The sequence below is a fragment of the Lichenostomus cassidix genome, chromosome 2, assembly GCF_008360975.1.
Source record: "Lichenostomus cassidix isolate B80296 chromosome 2, HeHo_3.0, whole genome shotgun sequence".
Classification (NCBI taxonomy): domain Eukaryota; kingdom Metazoa; phylum Chordata; class Aves; order Passeriformes; family Meliphagidae; genus Lichenostomus; species Lichenostomus cassidix.
The window spans coordinates 138,835,240-138,854,939 of NC_139482.1; the positions used below are offsets into that span (position 1 = coordinate 138,835,240).

General features: G+C 40.8%; 1 protein-coding gene across 3 annotated transcripts; it reads right to left on the minus strand.

Moving 5' to 3' along the window:
* Positions 1–141: 141 nt before the first annotated feature.
* Positions 142–13,780, minus strand: DSCC1 (DNA replication and sister chromatid cohesion 1). 3 transcript variants are annotated; one of them, XM_085053466.1, is made up of 9 exons: positions 13,559–13,780; positions 11,843–12,011; positions 9,506–9,640; positions 6,551–6,641; positions 5,483–5,621; positions 3,906–3,958; positions 2,637–2,791; positions 1,942–2,090; positions 142–1,169 (listed from the first exon to the last, which is right to left on the minus strand). In XM_085053466.1, the coding sequence occupies exons 1-9, from the start codon at positions 13,768–13,770 to the stop codon at positions 1,061–1,063; spliced, it is 1,212 nt and encodes a 403-aa protein (XP_084909592.1). In that variant the 5' UTR covers positions 13,771–13,780; the 3' UTR covers positions 142–1,060. The 3 variants fall into 3 exon arrangements, with proteins under 3 accessions (XP_084909592.1, XP_084909591.1, XP_084909593.1); XM_085053465.1 differs by having other exon boundaries at positions 2,637–2,794; XM_085053467.1 differs by lacking the exons at positions 142–1,169; positions 1,942–2,090; positions 2,637–2,791 and adding an exon at positions 2,808–3,421.
* Positions 13,781–19,700: the final 5,920 nt, after the last annotated feature.

The following is a 19,700-nucleotide window of genomic DNA, read 5'->3' on the forward strand; positions in this document are numbered from 1 at the left end:
CCCCACTCCTCCCACGGCTGGAATGCTGGCAGTTCCATGGTATTTCATACCACACACCTGAGTCTGGTGGAGCAAATGCTTTTTGTATCAAATAACCCACAACTGTTAAGTTTAAAATATAAATATGAAAACTATCTAATATATCATTTACTTACACACAAACAATCCTTTTTAATGATTACAAAAGTACTATCTCAGGCACACCACTTCATGACAGGATCATAAAAACATCCTGTTCATTGCTCTACACAGAACAATATTAAACTGTAGGTTTTTAAGGCACAATTTCTACATGCAGCTATTTGCCATAACAGTTTTAAAAAATTAATTGTACTACAAAGTTGTGTAAGTTCTTTTTAAAAAAGCACAAGTAGTCTTCTGTAAAGTATTAGTTTTACCTCAGCTACATTTTAATGACAGTTTATACGAAGTTCATAACACAGTGTCCAACTACTCTCCCTTATATTCACACTTCACTACAATTCGGTTTTTTTGTAACATATAAAAGGCCATTCTGCCAAGTATTAAAGTGTCAGGTGCTTGTGCTAATGGTGTTAACAGACATGACCACACAAAGAACCACTTTCCAAAATCAATACTGGTGTAGTCTCAATCAGGAATGATTTGTTCATGAGCTTGATGAGCTCTGTGCTATTCAAAATGTCAACACTGCAATGAAACCTTAATCTTTAAGAATGGTCACAAATTGGCAAAAGGCATTAAAGAGGTTTTAGATTTTCATTTCAGACTTATGGATAAACAGATTAAGTGTATTCAAGAAGTAGCTTGGCTCCTAGCTTAACCAGACACAAAGGAAAAAGAAATTGGGCAAAGGAAGGTTGGCAAAGGAAGGTGAGCTGAACTATTATTCCTTAGAGGCCACAAGCACCCTCACACTCTCCTTAGCTGAGCAGAAAACAGAACTTCTTCAAGTAGCTTAGCTACTTAAATTCAAGTACACTGTATAATGTTCGTTGGCAACTCTTTTGCCCAGAAGGGAGCAGCAAGTAACATTTACTGTTACTGCATTCAGCATCCTCAGTTCTTCCAACAATACTTGTTATGAGATGGGTCTTCTAGAATTATAAACTTTAACGCCATTCAGCATTGAGGAACGAGCATATTTTGTCAGAAGAGCACCAACAGTCTGCTTCTCTGCACACAAGTCTCTAAAGAGGAAATAAAGCACATGACATTGCCATTAGATTCTCACACAAAATTAATCTGTAACTACAGCAATAAACTTCATTAGGATATTAGGAAAAAAACCCAAACTACTGTAACTGTAGCATGCTTTAAATTACCTAAAGTTTAGAAAATGCCTTGACACTGAAGCAATGGGCAAAACTACATTACTTACTTCAGAAACAAGAACTTTGATTTCTAGGGGGGGATTTTATTAATACTGTTCTCTAATGGAGTTTTCAGTCTAGCGAAACAGTTAGCTCTGAACTATTCAGTTATATTACAGTAAATTTAGAGCCACTCATAAAGGGTTGATGCAATTACTTATGGGTTGCCATCAATATTTTCTCACATATATCACAGCTGGGCATTCCAGATAGTGTAGCAGTGTAAGCCCCAACCATCAAAGAAACAAAGGATGCAGTACAGGAACCACTATTGCTCTATAGTTCTACTGCTGCAAATATAAAGACTAATTATAAAAGTCAGGAGGTTTAGCCTTTAAATTAAGTCTACCTTAATCAAATGAGAGAGAGTTATCACCAATTTAAATCCAGTAGGATCAGCTTTTTACACACATTTAAATCCAAAAGAGAGAGTTACAGATCCCAGAAGTGGGTATTCTATGCATATAGAATTCATATTCATTTAAAATGCAAAGTACAGTAGTTGAGGCAATGATAGTTCATCAGAAGCCAGCTATGCAAAAAGAACATAATACTAATCATGTTTTAATAAAAAGAAATACATCCTTACTGTATATAAGGGGTAATATCCACTTCTGTCCACTTTTCCCGTATGCCAAATAAGCTATTGAATCTTTCCTGATTGTCTTCAGGCAAGTCTTCTACTTTTAGCAGAAGGATGGTCTCTGGTCTTGAAGTTTTATCCACAAGAGCCAAGCCCTGTAGATCAGCATCAGAGAGAAAATGTCAAGTAGAGGCAAAACAATTAAACTTCCTTCTTTCTGACAATATTCCATACAAGCTGCTCTTCACACATCCAAAGACTTCTAGAACTGTACTACCAGCAAAGTGAAGAAGTGTGCTGTTTTACAGGCAGTATTTATAATTTCCCTTATGACCAGAAGGGAGAATCCATTGAGTTCCAACATCTCTCTGCTTCCTCTGAGCAAAATGATTCCCATAGTACTTGCTACTCTACTGGCTGTCACTACAGTCTGTTCAACAACAGCTTCAGCTTCTGTTCTAGTCACATTTACAAGCAGTAACTGTACAGCTGCAACCTTTCTTCAAACAGTGAAAACATGCCAGAGTTACAGAAACCTAAATTATCATGATTCCAGACTACTGGTACTTACACAGGATGTCATAAAGCATACTTGAACTCAAAAGCTGATAGAAACAACACAATACCCAGTAATGACTAAAATCTATGTATGACACAAGTCAGTTACAGCCTACTCACAAAAGAACCCATACTGTGTTTACCTTAAGCTGATCAAGCCTTGTTTTCATCCCTTCAGGGACACTCTGCTGCCAGACTTCTTCAAAATCAGATAGATTGAATTTAACTGCATTTTGCAAAAGCATTTCTGCTATAGCTCTGCATATTTTATCTTCATGCATTTCAAAGAAAACCTCCCCTGCTGAGAAGCAAAAACTAGGTTATCTTGGGTTCTTGCCTTTTGATAAACAAACAGAGAACAGCCTTGTATTTCCATTCTGTTCTACAGACTTCTATACACCAAGTATCCTCTTTCCTCTTTTCCTTGGAAAGTAATCTGACTTGGTATTAATTTGGATAAATTATGGTATCTTTTCACTCTCAGGAACAAATTATGCAGAATACAGCAGCACTGTCCCTACTACAGTATTAATTTGTATTAATAAATGTATCTACCCTCCATCTTTTCCCCTTTCACAGTATACTGTTTCTCATATAGCTTTCATTCCTATTTCTGAATGGCTTGTATTAAAGCATTTGCTTAAACAATTAGCAAAACTTTCTTTCTTTAATCACCCTTATGAGATTATGAAGGGATAGGACTTCATTTTCTCTCACACTGACTTGGCTAAAATTCTCTGAACAAAATCAACTATAAACACTTCTATTTTTTCAGCCACCTGTCTCACCTGTCTGTAATTCAGACTTGTTCCTTGACTAACCTTCTTAAATATACTAAGACAAGAATCTTTTATCACTCCAATTACTTTCCTATGTCCTTTAAGGTTGAGTGCAACTCCTACTTCAGCCAAAGGTGAGATGAAAGTAACTGTGGGGAAGAATTCAGACTGAGATTAAGGCACTGCAATATTATACCTGTGAGATGGACAATGGAAATCTAATCAATACAACCAGTGAATCTTGTGGTGCAGTTCAAGAGATGAAAGGCAGATACCTACTTCAGGCAAGCTGAATTCACACCATTGACTATTCACAATTGCTTAAATATCTGAGGCCCTCTAGGGTATCTAAAAGGAGAGATGTAATCTAAATCTTACTACTGATCTCTCTTAAGTCACAAAGTTATGGCTTGTAGAAACCTAATAAATCACTTTCTATGCAGTTTAATAGCCTTTTTTCATACGAAAATTCCTTTAACAATTGTACTGATTTTTAGCCCAGTTTGCTCCCTCCTTATTCTCACAATGTAGCCAACTCATTTGTTTGAGCCATCCTTCATAAAATCTACATTTCCTCATTAATATCTATTTATTTTATGCAAAGATAAATCCTGCAAACTTTTTCAGACTTACCATCATCAACATATTTCCTGCCATAGCTTAAAAGAATGTGTTCTATCATCTCTCTGGAAAAAAAAAATCAGAAATCAAGTTCTAACACTGTTCACTAGGACACTACAGAAACAGTTACCAAGAAGATAAAGAAACAAGTATGGAGAAAAAAATAAATCTAAGAGAATAGATGATGAGACACATTCTTATGGATGTAATGAAGAAATGGAAAAAAAAAAAAAAAAAGAGAACAAAAAGGGGCAAATAACAGATGGGAGTTGATTTAACCTGTCAACCACAAAGGCCTCTTCCACTTTCTAGTTATAATTAGCAAAAACTAAAATGCATAAGGAAAATAAGGAAAAGAGACTCTTGCAATATCACTTCTTTCCAATGAGAAAGAATTGTATCAGAAACAGTGTGATCAGCAGCACCATGGCTGTGATTGTCCCCCCTACACTTGGCACTGGTGAGGCCACACCACAAATCCTGTGTCCAGCTCTGGGCCCCTCACTTCAAGAAAAGACACTGAGAGGCTGGAGCTTGTCCAGAGAAGAGCAGTAGAGCTGGGAAAGGGCCTGGAGCACAAGTCTGATGAGGAGCAGCTGAGGGAGCTGGGGGTGTTTAGCCTGGAGAAAAGGAGACTCAGGGGAGACCTTATCACTCTCTACAGCTCCCTGAAAGGAGGCTGTAGCCAGGTGGAGGTCAGAACTCTTCTCCCAGGCAACAAGTGACAGGACCAGAGGAAATGGCCACAGATTTACATTGGATATAAAAAAAAAATTCTTCATGGAAAGCAGTGTCAAGCACTGGAACAGGTTTCCCAGAGAAGTGCTGGAGAAACCATCCCTGGATGTGTTTAAAAGACATGAAGATGTGGCACTTAGGGATATGATTTAGTACTGGACTTGCCAGCTCTGGGTTAACGGTTGGATTCAATGATCTTAACGTTTTTTACCAATCTGAATGATACTATGATGCAAGTCAGAATTTGGCAGTTAATTATCCCTTATTGAATAATACGCATTTTTCTGAAACTCTGGCATAAAATTGTGACCTAAGTGCAGACACTAAAGCAAGGTATCTTTCTGAGCCAAAAGCCAAATAAATGGAAAATGCTACATATTTTAAACTTAAGACTTCAATTGACTGATAATCTTGAATTACTTAATGATTTCAACTCTTGCATTCTGAATCCAGCATTACACCAGAAAACATACCTCTGTCTCAGACAGTATGCAACACAGGTAAAACTAAACATTTTTGGATAGCCGTAGCTTCAGAACAGGTACTTGAAGACGGTCAGCAATTTATAACTTATGTACATGCTACTTCCACCGTTTACAACTCACCAGTAATGTTTCTACTACAAATGAACTGAAATATTACCAATAGACACTAAAATCAGTTTACTAACCCTATCCGTCTAAAAATTCCCTTGTGCATTTTTAGAAACAAAAAAATGTATCATTTTCACCACAATAACTAGAATCTAGATTTGCACGACTGTAATTCTAATAAACACTTAACAAGTAATGTAATTAGTGATAGCTAATAATGAATGTAGGCAATTTTAAGTACTAAAAATAACTGCTTACCTGGGTTCTAGAGATCCAAGTTCTTCAAGGCAGGCACATAAAGGAACCTTACTCAAAGGCCAGGACTCTGAGTCTATTAGCTGAGTCACGTGATTCAAGAGTTTCATCTCATATTCAAAGCCTAGAATTCTCCAATATCCTGCCAAAAAGAGCACCAAAAAACACTGTTACAAGGAAAACATTAACATGTTAATTCTATTGCCATTAAGATACATTACAGGAGTCTGGACATTCATGTCACACTTTTACAATTGCAGCAGCATTATGTCTTTTTCAGGATTAAAAGCTGAGAAAAGGAACTAAATAATAAGAGCAAATATAAAGGAGAATGAAACTTATCTCAATTGTTTTTAACTCTTTAGTAGATTAACTGCGACAGATACAAAGACACTACAAGTATCATTTCAAGATGAATCAGACATGGAAAAACTAATAATTAGCTCAGGCACAGAACTTCATGAATAGAACTGGCTGCATTGGCCCTACAACACAACAGGTCGGGTCCAGAGAAGTTCACAAAAATCTAGAAATCCAGATGACTGCCATCACCTTATGTCCCAGTGACAGTTTAGGCACGGCCAAGTGAAGGATGGATAGGACCTGCCCCAAGGTGAGGCACTTGCTCAAGCCTTGCCTCATGTGGATGGAAGACACTGAGATAAACCCAGTCTGGGAGGAAGAAAAGGACTATGAAACAGCTGAGGTTACCTAAGAATCAGCCATTTTTACCTCTAGAACTACAGAAAGCAGTACCCAATCATTCATGAAGAGGGTGACCAGCTCAAAAATATTCACACTGTGGGTGGGATACTCTGATGCTGGTGTTTGTAGCAGCAAAGAAGGAATTATCCTGGAGAGACTGGCAGTGCCTTCTCAGCTTTATCTTTCTGATCAGATTCATAGCAGCAGAGGATATAGAACTATGGAAGCAAATCTTAAAACTTTAGAATAACTTGCACCTTGAAAGACAAGGATATGGAATGGGCCTTAGAAAAAGGAGACATGTATTTCGGGGAAAATATTAGGGTTATTTCCTTAAAGGTAGTAGTATTTTTTAGATATGAATACCTTCAATTTTGCAGGCATCTATAACCTGCAATTGGTGGAGTATTTCTTCTTCACTAGCTTGAACCAAACTTAACAAATCTTCTGTTGTATACTGCAATAAGGGAAAAAAAAGAAAGAAAAGAGGTTATTCTTACTCCTTTGCTTCAGCGTCCATGCTAAATGCATTATGAGCTATAATGAAGGACTTAAGATAGATGTTTTTTCCCCAGACTCTGAATTTTCTAAGGTTTACCATGCTCTCTGAAACTTTCCCTGTAACTTAAAACATTTTCTCAAAGGGTTATTCAATAAAAAACCCAGTCTAACTACAAGAAAGTCTTTGTACCAGGCATAAGTAATGTAGCTGTATTCCCAGAATGTCAAACTAGCACAAGCAGACATTGTAAATAAGGTATCCCAGCAAGGATGAAAAGTGAGTGTGCTCTGGCTTTCCTGAAATCACATATTTTTATCTATGAGATTCAAAGAAAAGGCAAAGCAAAAATGACATCACTTTTGGATAGAAGTCAGAACCTGAACTTAGTACCTCCACTGAGGGAAAGCCTCCTCCACCACAACCTCAACAGTTAGATATTGTGTTTTGGTGTCTGCTAATCAACTGGCACAAACATAGCACAGACCCAGCCATAACACAAACACCTCCTCACAGAACAGTTATGTGGTGAGATGGGAAGGTGCTGTGGGTTACTGTGGTAAAGACATGGGTGGAACAGAAGGTATCATGAGGAGTGAAGTAAATGGAAGAAATACCAGACTTCAATGCACAGGAAACAGGGCTTCATCAATCCCTTTATTCACATTGCAGCCTACCTAATCAACTGAAATACTAGAATTCTGTTGATTGTAGTTTAAAAATACTTCCTATCAGAATGAAAAACACTGGATTAAGTATTGGATTGAGATCTATCAGACTATGGAAACACAAATGGAACAAACCAATACTAAGTTTGGAACAACCACACATTAAAAAAGCATTTAATAAATACAGAAAGGTCTCCACTTCCTGCTGTGCTATTCCTATTAGAGTATGTTGAAATATCATTAGGCCCAGCTCCCATCAGTAAGTCAATGAGGGATGACCATATTACACAGAACTTAAAAAAAAAAAAAAATACTGCTAGCAATTGAGAGCAAAATACCACCAAATCAGCATGTGCATGTGAAAGTCAAACACTGCCATTCAGATGCCTTGCACAGGAGTCTTTGGCGTATGTTCCTGCTTTAAGGGCCAGCCTAGCAATCCCAACAGCTTTTTTTAAGACATCACTGCTCTCAGCTCTGATGCTTTCATCAGCTGCATTGCCCTTGCAAACACAAAATGGAATGGGTTGACTTGCACCATGTCCACACCAGCAACTCCCAGATAATGTATTGAATGTTTCTTATCCTTCTTCTTATCAGATGTCTGTGATCATCTGAGCATGCCCTGTAATTTCACTGCAAAATTCAGTACTAGCCTATCTATTTAGAACTTTTCTTCTAGTTTGCTAAATCACATCACTATGCAAAAGGCTCCCTGCAGTGCCATAGTTCCTTATGGCTCTTTTGCTGGGTTTCTCTGCATATGATACAGTCCTGAAAACCATGAGCTTACAGTAAACAACCAAAAGAAAGTTATTTGTTTTCAAACATTGAAGGTGGCCTATTAGTTGCCAGCACATGATAAATATTAAGTGTAAGCAAACAAAACAGTGGAACTCATTACTACACATATATTGTTTGGGATTTCAGTGAGAATTAGTCCCATAGGAAAGAGCTTTCGCCTGGAGAGCTTTCAGATTTATTTAGGAGTTCCACCAGAGGCAAGGTTAAGAACTGCCTACATTTATCAGATATATCTAGTTGTTCTCAGTAAGCTCACAGGGGAAATACATTCTCCTTCAAAATAAATGGCGATCAACCCTCAAACTCGGCACTAATGTTTGGGAGACACTGACATATTTTCATAATACCCAATATTATGAATAATTATTATTTCATATGACATTTTTCATGTTGCTAGGCTTTGTCAATGCTTAAAATTTTTGGACAATTTAAGCCCTTTAACCTTTGCTATCCCTTATTTTGTTTTATGTCCTTCTATGCCTTGACCAGAGTAGGTAAGCAATGCTGGGGGCAAGATTCTGTAACTGATCAGAAATTAATCTATGAACTGTCCAAGAAGAGAGAGGCATCGTGTCTCTCTAAAGGAGAAAAGTAACATCTATGTTTGCACATCCAAGCACACACAGATGCTTTGTTGGTATCAGCTTCAATCAAGCCTCAGCATAAAATACTTGGAAGCAACTATTTTTTGTTTTAAAGTCAAAAGGAAAACCAACCAAACTAATAAAACCCCAGAATTTTTATCAGCCTTTTATCTGAGATCACATGCTGCAGAGTCCAGGTCTCTCCATTACTCTTTAGGTCCTAAACTGAATATCCTGGAAACATGGTAGGACAGAGGGACAGGATTTTATTTGTATTTTCCCTTCTTGTACTGCCAGTCTTATTCTATGCCTTATATCATCCCTGTTACTCTGTTCAACTCCCTTCTTCTCTTTGTCATCACCCATTACTGACTGGCAAGTGACTTGCACATGGGTGTGCTCTGACCTCATACATGACAGATGCCAAGAGGAAGGAAAAGCTGCATTATACCTTAGTAGTCATGTAACTCCCAAGGAATTTAGAAAAGGTTCTGAAGATTGTCCTCCAAGAAACTTCCCATAGGAAAAGGGAAATGCCAATCTCCTTCTGTGCCCTTCATTTTCCTTTTTAGTAATAAAAAGGTTGCTTACCTGTACTTACTGGAAGTGCTAACAACTACCAAATTGTTTAGAATAGAAGGGTTAAAAAATAACTCAAAGAAGCACTTGATCATGTGAGGAAAGGCATTTTTCTACTTAAGAATGTATCTTCACTTTAATTTGCTTACTACCAATTACAAGAAAGCAATTTACACATCTGATTTACCTTTGAAAATGTCGAAGTCTGATCTTTCTGACTATCAGGCCCTTCATATGGATCTTCCATTAAAAGCTTCCTCAGTTTCTTCAGTTTTGGTCGACATCTCCTTAATTCCCAATAGTTATTGGAGAAACCAGCAATCTAGAAGAAAAAACAGCAACTCTTAAAACATTTTAACGTAGCATCTGAATTCAAAGCTGCTTACCAAAAGTTATCAACAAGCAGTGTTAATCTAGTCACTGAAAACAAGGAACTATAAATAGGCTAATTAATTTAAAAACAAAACAATCATTGCAATGTTTTCAATTAAAAAATAACTACAGACAATGAAGAATAAAAATCCACTGCTGATTGATAAAAATATGTCCATATTGCATACAACATGTTAATAACTCAACTCCACAAGCAAATCACAGGAATCACCACGGGATCTATTCCTGCACAATTCCCCTCAAAACTGCTTTTTGTCTTTATAGTAAATTATATTACTGCCATAAAAGCCCTCCTGTATTAACCTGTGCCTACCTTCCCCACTTCTTCTCATGCTTGGGAACTACTTCATGGTCTTTTTACACCTTAATGAAACATCACAGCTCTAAGCTCAAGTAAAGCAGACATTAACAAGGACAGTTGCACACAACTGACAGGACATCTCTGTTCCTTGCCCCGAGTCAACACACAAATGAAGAGTGTGCAGCAGGAAGCTTGGATGCACTTGATTCAACAACACTAACCTACTAAAGCTTTACTTTCAGATTAATCCTGAGATGTTTCAGGGTGTACAGCCTAGACTTCCTAGAAGATTCTTTGAAGAGAACAGACTATTGGAGGCCTTTCAGCATAGTTTCTGCTATTTACCAAACTGACAGAAATGGGATCAGAATGGCAGCAGTAGAACAGGCTGCAGCTTAGTGGCTCCTGACCCAATCACTTGTCCCATGTAAAAAAGCTTCCCTGAAAAGTACAGAACTTACTGTACTTCTAGACAGTATTTTAAAATACCCTAAGTGCTTTACCAGAGTACATGGGTTATTTTAGAAGTCAGCCATAAAAAAAAAAAGCTAAAACTTTAAAATAATGTTCCATTTAAATCAAATATAAGTAAAACCACCTATATATATAAGAAATCCTATACAAATTATAATACAGAGAAATCTCTCAATTTTCATCTAACTATTCCAATAGCTGGCTTGGCAAAAAATTCAGGCAAACACCAATATCCTGATGAACTTCCAAGCTCTGTGTCAAATAGTGTTTACTTAAGCACTAGGCTTTTATCCTGGCAAGTTGCTTTCTGATCAATTTGGTAATAAGATACTCTGCATAGAAAATAAAACAAATAATTCTAATTTATATTCCAAAGCTCATAACCTGAGCTGGGCTCTGTGAGGTGAATAAAAGAGCAGATGCTTTGGCTCTGAGTATCAGCCTTTCAAGTGATACAAAGATCGACACCAAGACTGCAAGTTAAGGACAGTCAAACCCCACAGTACTGAGTACACACAGTATCTTTTGCTATGTTTCACAATTTGGAATGTCAATGAACCTTCCAACATTTTTGAAATAATTCTGAAAGTTCTTAGAAATTAAGCTCTATAATATCTAATAATTATATCTAATATAATAACTAATAATATCTGCCTAACTATTTTAAATAGAATTTTTTAAACTGTGTTTCAGAAGGGCAGAGAACAATGAATTCTTTAAACTGGGAACTCTAAAATAATTCACTCCAACAAATATTTTGATATGCTAATTGAAAGAGCCAGCTTTGAATATATTTGTGTATTTAAAAAATAGTATTGAGGCATGACACAGTAAAATCTGCCTTTTGGGGAAAGTACTCCTAAAAATCAACCTCTAAATAGCTTATTTTAAAAATAGTTGCTAACACTGAGAAATTATGTTTTCTTTGCAAGCTTTTAAAACCTACCACAACTAATTACTACACACTGCAAATAAACCAAAGTTTTAACTTCCTGGAAGCAGTAATAATTATACATTACAGAGAAAGTTAATTTGCCTGAAGAAGGGCCCTAAAGCCATTTTGGACACCCCAAGGCATAGCATGGTCCTGTGTCAAGAGCAAATTTATAAAGACATGCTCCTGGAGCTGGTCAATATGCAAAGAAGCTACAGGAGACTCATCCTTTCTTCACTGGCAGCCTACAACAGCAGCTAGAGCAATACCACAGGGCATCTAAAATGGCATTAGAAGCCTATGTTTAGGCAAGTGAACCCCAGCTGGGTTTCATAGATACATCTTGGACAAATACAAGAAATTACAGAGAAATAAGAAAGCAGGGAGTTAAAGCAAACAAACAAAAATCCCGAAAAACATACCTGTGAATGAATAATATTACAAGATGCAGGATCTGCATTCAGGTCCTCTGGAGTTTTGCAACCAGGAACAAACAGCAGCATATTCGAGGTATCTGCTATTTTCATGTCGTAAGTTTTATCTTTGCTGCACAACACTGCATGTTCATCCTTTTCACCACGGATTACTAGGCTGGGAAAAAAAAAAAAACCAGCACGGAAGCAAACAAGTATTTTTACCTCTATTTCAGGATGAACACTTATTAAACTTGTCAAATATTTTCTCACATTTATACATTTGTAAAGAAGTTATAAACTGCAGTTCTGTTTGGTGGCGGCAGTCACACTTCACCAAATATAAAGATGCAAATGTAAATTAATCTAATTGACTAAGTTTTTCCTCTCATTTTAGTGTGGGAAGACTCAAAAGGCAAGCATTCAAAGTTTTCATGCAGATCACAGTCGAATGGCTATAGTCATATACCTATTTGCACAACCTCCCCAAAGCACTGATTGAGTGATGCTTAATGCCTGAACTAGTTCCCTACAACCCGAGTTTTTCTTTAATGAGGACTGAAACTGGCCCATTGTGAAACAAGAAAGCAAACAGAAATTGTGTCTATTGTTCAGAGCTCTTCAGATAATTAGTACCTATTTTTTTGCAAGTAATTCCAAGCAGGAAAGAAAATAATCTTCTAGAACAATTCTGGACCAAGAGACAATGAAAACTACCCTCTTGAGCACACATACTTGATTAAGTAAGGATTCTGAGTGAGGACGTGATAATACCAAAGCAGGACAACAACAAGGGAACATTCAGTTCCTCCCAGGCTACACAAACTTGAGCGCTCAGATTCTAAATTTAATTAAACTGCTCCTCTTGTTTCCCAAAGCCTGCATGCATGAACAAAGCTCAGCTGTCCCCAAGGGGTCCTCAACGTGATTCAGGCCTCTAACAGATGATACTTTATCAGTATTGCACTAGATAGGAATGGGCTTACTAACATACATCATACAAAAGGTAGAGAACTACCTTCTTTAGAGGGAGTTCTCGCATAATTTTAAAGATTTTCCTTATGTCACTAGCATTGCAGTAAAGGAACAAATTTAAAACAGTATCAAAACCGTATCTAGAATGTGCTCTTGGTCCAGAGTTTGGTGTCACAAAGCATCCTACTCTATGCCCATATTAATTATGCCAATTTGTCTGTCTTGCACGTACCATGCCACCCATCAGACCTCCACAGTTCTAACAGGAAAATCTCAGAGTCAGCAGAATGCTTTTAGAGACACAATCTCTTTCCTAAACATATATTCATACGTCTGATCATAGAATATCCTGAGTTGTGTGGTACCCACGAGGATCACTGGTTCCACCTCCTGGCCCCGGACAGGACTGCCCAAACAATCACAGCGTGTGCCCGACAGCGCTGTCCCGCTGGTTCTCGAACTGCGGCAGGCTTAGCGCTCTGGCCACTTCTTGGGGAGCCTAATCCAGCATCTCTCGAGCTCTGTTTAGAAGTCTCCACAGCAGGAAGTTTGCCATATAAAAACCCCAAACGAACTGCTTTATAGGTGTGAATAGTTTTTAGTTTCCAGTCTAACTGAGACAGGTTTGAAAGATATAAGGGGCAGCATGCGAACCGCATCAGAAGAACACAAGTGCGGGCAAAGCCGCGTTCACGGGATGTCCCCTTGGCGCGAACCGCGGCAGCCCCGCCCGCCCCGCGCCCGCCGTACCTGCGGCCCGCCTCCAGCTCGGCGCACAGCCCCGGCTCCAGCTGCAGCAGGCAGCACTCGCCGCCGCCGGCCTGCGGACCGAAGCTGAGGCAGTGCACGGCCGGCAGCAGCTCCGCCGGGTTCAGCTTGGCCGTCTGCAGCGTGGCGTCCACCTCGGCGCGGCTCCGCATGGCGGCCCCGGCCAGCTCCGAACGCCGCGCCACAGCCTCCATCCCCGCCCCGCCCCGCCCCGCCCCGCCCCGCTCCGAACGCCGCGCCACAGCCTCCATCCCCGCCCCGCCCCGCTCCGAACGCCGCGCCACAGCCTCCATCCCCGCCCCGCCCCGCTCCGAACGCCGCGCCACAGCCTCCATCCCCGCCCCGCTCCGCCCTCCCTAGGCGGGCCCTGCCGCCGCGGAGGCGGGCGCTGGCGGCGCGCGCAGGCTGGATTGATTTTGCGGTTGCCGCGCACTTGGCGGCGGCCGGTGGGGCGGGCGGGAAGAAGGGTTCGGGGTTACACAGAGGAGTTGCTCCCCTCTGCTCCTGCGCCTGTTCTGATCTGGGATAAACTTCCTGATTTCTGTCCGTCTGCACAGGAGCCGGGCTGTGCTGCAGGAAAATCGCTCATCATGCCAAAAATGCAATAAAAATCTACAAAATGCACAAAATTAAATACAAACACAAAACACTACAAAGACAGGCCCAGTATGGAATTCACTGCCCAGCTCTGAGGCAACATAGAATCATACACGTGTTTAGGTTGGAAAAGGCCTCCAAGATCATCAAATCCAGCCCTTAATCCAGCACTGGTGAATCCAGCGCTAAGCCATGTCCCTAAATACCACATCTACATATCTTTTAAATACCTTCAGGGATGGTGATTTCATCACTTCCGTGGGCAGCCTGTTCCAGTGCCTGACCACCTTTTCTGTGAAGACATTTTTCCCAATATCCAATCTAAACCTCTTCTGGTGCAACCTGAGCAAATTTTCCCTCATCCTGTTACTTGTTATCTGGGAGAAGAGACCAACCCCCACCTGGCACAGCCTTCTTTCAGGCAGTGGTAGAGAGCAGTAAGGTTTCCCCTGAACGGCCTTTTCTCCAGGCTAAACACCCCCAGCTCCCTCAGCTGCTCCTCATCAGACTTGTGCTCCACACCCTTCCATGTCTCCTCCGCCCTTCTCCAGACAAGCTCCAGGCCCTCAATGTCCTTTTTGTAGAGAGAGGCCCAGAACTGGACACAGGATTTGAGGTGTGGCCTCACCAGTGCCAAGTACAGGTGGACAATGACTGCCCTGGTGCTGCTGGCCACACTGTTTCTGATACAAGGCAGGATGCCATTGGCCTTCTTGGCCTCCTGGGCACATGCTGGTTCATGTTCAGTCACTGTTGACCAGCACTCCTTTTCCAAGGACAGCTTTCCAGCTGCACTGCCCCAAGGCTGGAGCATTGCTGTGCTACTCTGTAAGTTTCCCCTCGATGCCAGAGCATGACTGCAAGTGTGGATAGAGGGAGACTGGATATGTAAGTCACCACAATGGGGCCTGACTGTGGGTGGGAAGGCACTGCTGAGGCAGCTGCCACCCACTGGCACCGCTCACCCCAGGTCTTTCTGTCCTTCTGGGGACAGTCTGACTGAGGGCAGCTACCTGCAGGCTCTCACCCATGAATGACCCCTTAGGAAAGGGCTTGCATTGCATCCTCAGAGGTTTGTCTCCCCATGACTCAGGGCTCATCTTGACTTCTTGCTGTGGCCTGACGGGGCTCCCTCTGCCAGAGGAAGCTGTGAGGAAGTGCTTGAGCTAAAGCCATGACAGAAATGAGTGGAAACCTCAGGCATGTGCAGTTATTGCCATGGAAATAGTCTGCAGCTCAGAGATTCAAGGGGAAGTCTATTGACGTCCTTAAACCATAAGAAGAAGACAAAAGTGAAACACAGCAGCTCAGCAGCTGTGTGTGACTGGGAGTCAGACTTCTGCAAGGAGCAGCACAGGATGCCTCTTCCCTGCCTTGTCCAGGACAACTGGCTCCTCAGACACTCACTGATTTTTTGCTGCGGGGTATATTAACACCCAGCCTAGTAGTGTGCTAGCCTAGCTGTCTGCTGCGTGCATCAGCTAACAAATACTTACTCAGTGCTCCTAAGTTATGTATATCCATTTGCAGAGTATCTCTGTGCTTGGTAAAAGCCTGTGCCAAATGACCCAGACGAGGAGGTTGTAATCCCTTTTATGTGGGAACCAGAAGCAGGATCCAGTGGGATGGAGCTGGCTCAGTTCAGTGCCAGCTTGGCAGAGACCAACTATTGTATGTGACTGAGTCAGGTGTCTTCTGCCTTCAGAAGGTGGTATCTGAGTGGTGCCAGCAAGGGAGTTGGCCTTGGAGAAAATTTTCACTGAAGTTGTTAGGTAGTTACCTGTACCACATGTGCAGTGGTTTGTTCAAAGACTCACATATCTATCATGTTTTCATGTTTTATTTCAGTATTGGAAGGTGGAAATACTGTCATTGTGCACACAGGAAACCAGAGACACTCCAGCTTTGATTAGTTTCTACTAATGTGTAGGTGCAAACTGATGTGTGTACAGCCTTATTTGAGATTTACATTTTGCTTTAATGTAAATCTCTTCCTGCCCACCTCCCAGGTAAACCAGGAAATCACTTTTTTACTGAGTAAATGCTCACATAGTTACTAACTGTTTAAATAGCAGCTTAATTGTGTTGGCTTTAATTTATACCTTAATTTGTGCAGTTGTCCAATGACCTTGAACACCTGCTTCTTCTTCTTTCTACTTTTTCTTCTGTGAAATAAAAAACAGTTCTGGTACAGCCAAGAAACTGAATCCAAGGCATGGGTTCATGGAGTTTGTATCTTAAGAGCTCTGCTGTGTAACAGAAACCAAATAGGCATTGCATCACTGAATGTTAGTCAGGAGTTGGCATTGATCTGTGGCCAGGAACATTTGTAGTAGTTATTAAGTTTTCTAATCAGTTTTGTTTATCCTGGTAGTTCTGGTTGGAGATGCTCTTTGTTATGTTTTTGCTTAGGAATTGAAATGTGTATGTGCTGCCTGTCATCTCTGCCTGTCTCTCGCTTACCACTCTGGAAGTCGCTGCTCAAAGTCAAGCAAATTTGGCAGGTTAATTTCCTGAGAGTTTGGTAGAAATCAGCAGCTGGGTGGTATATTGAAGTCCCTACTTCGGGGAATGCTGCTCTGATCCGTTCTAATAGGCAGAAGCCAACTGGCCTATCAAGCAAAAACTTGGACATAAATCTATAGATAGCTCTTGTTTCTCAGGAAACAACTGGTATTATGCATCTGTATTCACTGAGAATGCTTGTCCTATGTCACAATATAGATATATTTAGTATTCTATTGTAGCTGTCGCTCTCGCTGAGCTATCCGCTCGGGACACACCACCAGGAACTGAGGAGCTAGAGGAGTCTTGGGAGCTGGACGCAGTTTAACTTAGGGTGACGGTTTTTATTACTCCCAAGAACCTCTGTGACAAAGTTAGTTAATATGCCCCTGAGCAGCGCCTGGTTGGTTCCCTGCATCTCCTCCCTCTGTTTACCTTATATGGTTATCTTCTAGAATGTTTGGTTTTGTTCATTAGTTGAGTTGTTTCCCATTGGTTCGGTCTAATGTTCCTCCCTCCTCTAAGCTGAGTTCATTGGTTAAAGGTTCTGTATGTTTTCCTTTCCTGCAATCCTATTGGCCTGCGTGCCAAACTCCTCCCCTTCATGTGCCCCTTATAACCCCCTGCACAGCCTTGCTCGAGGCTCTTTCGTCGAAGCCTTCAGCCTGCTTTCCTCCCCTCGTCTCTCCGCCTCTCCCTCTTCAATAAACTCCCTGAAGTCCTCACTTAAGAGCTTGCATCTCGTCTTTCCTGCGCCTGTGCCTGTCTTTGCCACGCTTCCCCGAGAAGCTCGGTGTCGCCCGCAAGTGGCCTACTTTGAGGCCTGCAGGGACAGGGCTCCGCCATCCCCAGGGAACTGCCACATTCTATTACCACCAGCTGTGGGGCATTAGCTGTTATCTCCTGCTATGACTCACCCCTGATAACTGTTAATGGGCTATCAAGAACCCACCGCATGACTCAGGGACTTATCCTATTGTGAGATGCTCCGCCCAGGAGGGAGGAGCCAAGCATTCCCACCTGGATATAACCTGGGCTTTTAAATGGCATGAGGGAGCCTTGTCTACTGGGTTCCCAGAGGACAAGAGCTACCTCTGGACCTTCAGGTGGAGACCAGACCTTCCACGGGATCGCTGCTTCAACTGAACTACTTCATTTGGACTCCCACCACCACCCTAACAGGGTGTCAGGTTGTATCTGACTCAGTCAGTGTTTTTTTTCTGGTATTATTGCACTTATTTTTAATTTTCCTATTAAAATTATAATCCTGACTTGTGATCTCCCACTGGTTTGTTTTCAAACTAACACAATACTTTAGAGCAGTGACCTAATGACAAAAATGGGTTTGTCTAGGAACTTAACTAGGAAGTTCGTTACTTGAAACATGGATGAATCATTTAATGAATTTGAACTGCAGAGAAAATTAAGAGATGCTAAACTATCAGTATTGGTGTCAATTAATAAGGAAATGCATGCTATGGCAAGGGATCTTGTTAGGATCCTGAAATGATCTTATATTGATGTTGTGGGGTTATTTAGTTGCTTTGGAGTTTCTGTAGTATAAATTAATTTTGTTTTCACTTTGAGCTGGTCTGGTGGGCTGAAACTGTGCTCAGGAGCATGTAACATCATGGTACAAGCAGGGGTGAAACTCACCTGTAGCAGTGATGCCTAAGAATTTCTCGTTTTTACTCTTCATGTATCTGTAACTCTGGTGTAGTATAAAAACACTAAAACCTCTGTTCTCAACCTTTAGCCAAACAGGCCTGGGGTGGTTAACATCATCACCTAAGGGTGTGATTGGAGAATTAAGGGCTGATATGCTAATACAACAGAACTTATAAAAGGTGAGGAACTCATGACTGGTCATCCATTTTTTTGCTGTGGCCTCACGAGAGGGCTTCCTTTGCCGTGAATGTACCATAAAGACCTTTAATAAATTTTTCCGCTTTTACTCTCCTGACTTGTCTTAGCCTCTGTTACAGGTAACCCTGTTTTAGGCATCAGAAGAATGGAAGCAAGAGTTGAGGAAGCAGTTAATTGAGCCATCCCAATTTAACTGCAAGTTCCACCCAGGTGGCCACTGGAGGCTTTAGGTGGCTCTGTGAGTGTACAGCTCTGAGGTATAAGGTGTTCACCTGTCAGCATAAGGGAGAAGTAGACTGAACTGCTAAATAGCCTCTGCATCCTCAGCTGGGCTGGGAAAGGGGCAGGAATGAAGTCAAGTCTTGAGCAAGATAAGCTTCGGCATAGTTTTTTGATTGACAAATATTAATGGAAATTAGTGTTAATGGAATGTGGTTGACTAGTGTTCAGTGAAGTTAGCAAAACACAAAAAGGACTGTTGAAGATTGTTATAGTCACGCCTTTGAAGTTCTTGTCCCTGTATAATCTTTCCCAGGACTCAAACATCAGGGATGTGAACCCTTAAATAAATGAAGGGCATCTGTGACCAGTCAAATAAAAGAAATAACTCCAAAGCTGTGCAACTAAAACATAAAACAATGGAGCGGGAGATGAGATAACATATCAGTACATATTACAACTGTCAGGCTCCAGTTATTAGGTAGCATGTTAGGAGGATGACTTCCATGTGTGATTGCAATTCAAGTGCTTGGGAGCTCTGCAGTTAAATGTAGTGAGAAAATTGGGCTACATGAAAAGGGGAATTTAAATGACAAAGATGTACACATTAGAAATTTACAGATGTCCTTCAAAGCACAAGAGAAGTAGCTGGGGGACAGAAAAAGATAAAGCCAGTACTGGGAAAACTGGCACAGTGCCAAAGTTGAATACAGCAACACATTATCATCTCAGTGATAATTACACAATTCACATTTACAGTTCTTGGAAATTATTCCACGAGAGACTCATTTTGATTAAAGCCTCATAAGCCCTAGTTCAAGGATTTCTTTTTTTCAGCTGGAATGCCATCTGCAATATTTAAAATTAGCATGTGTGTTACGTTTTCCCTCATTAAATGAGCATTGCTCATTGTCTAGAAATACCTGCCATTGGATGT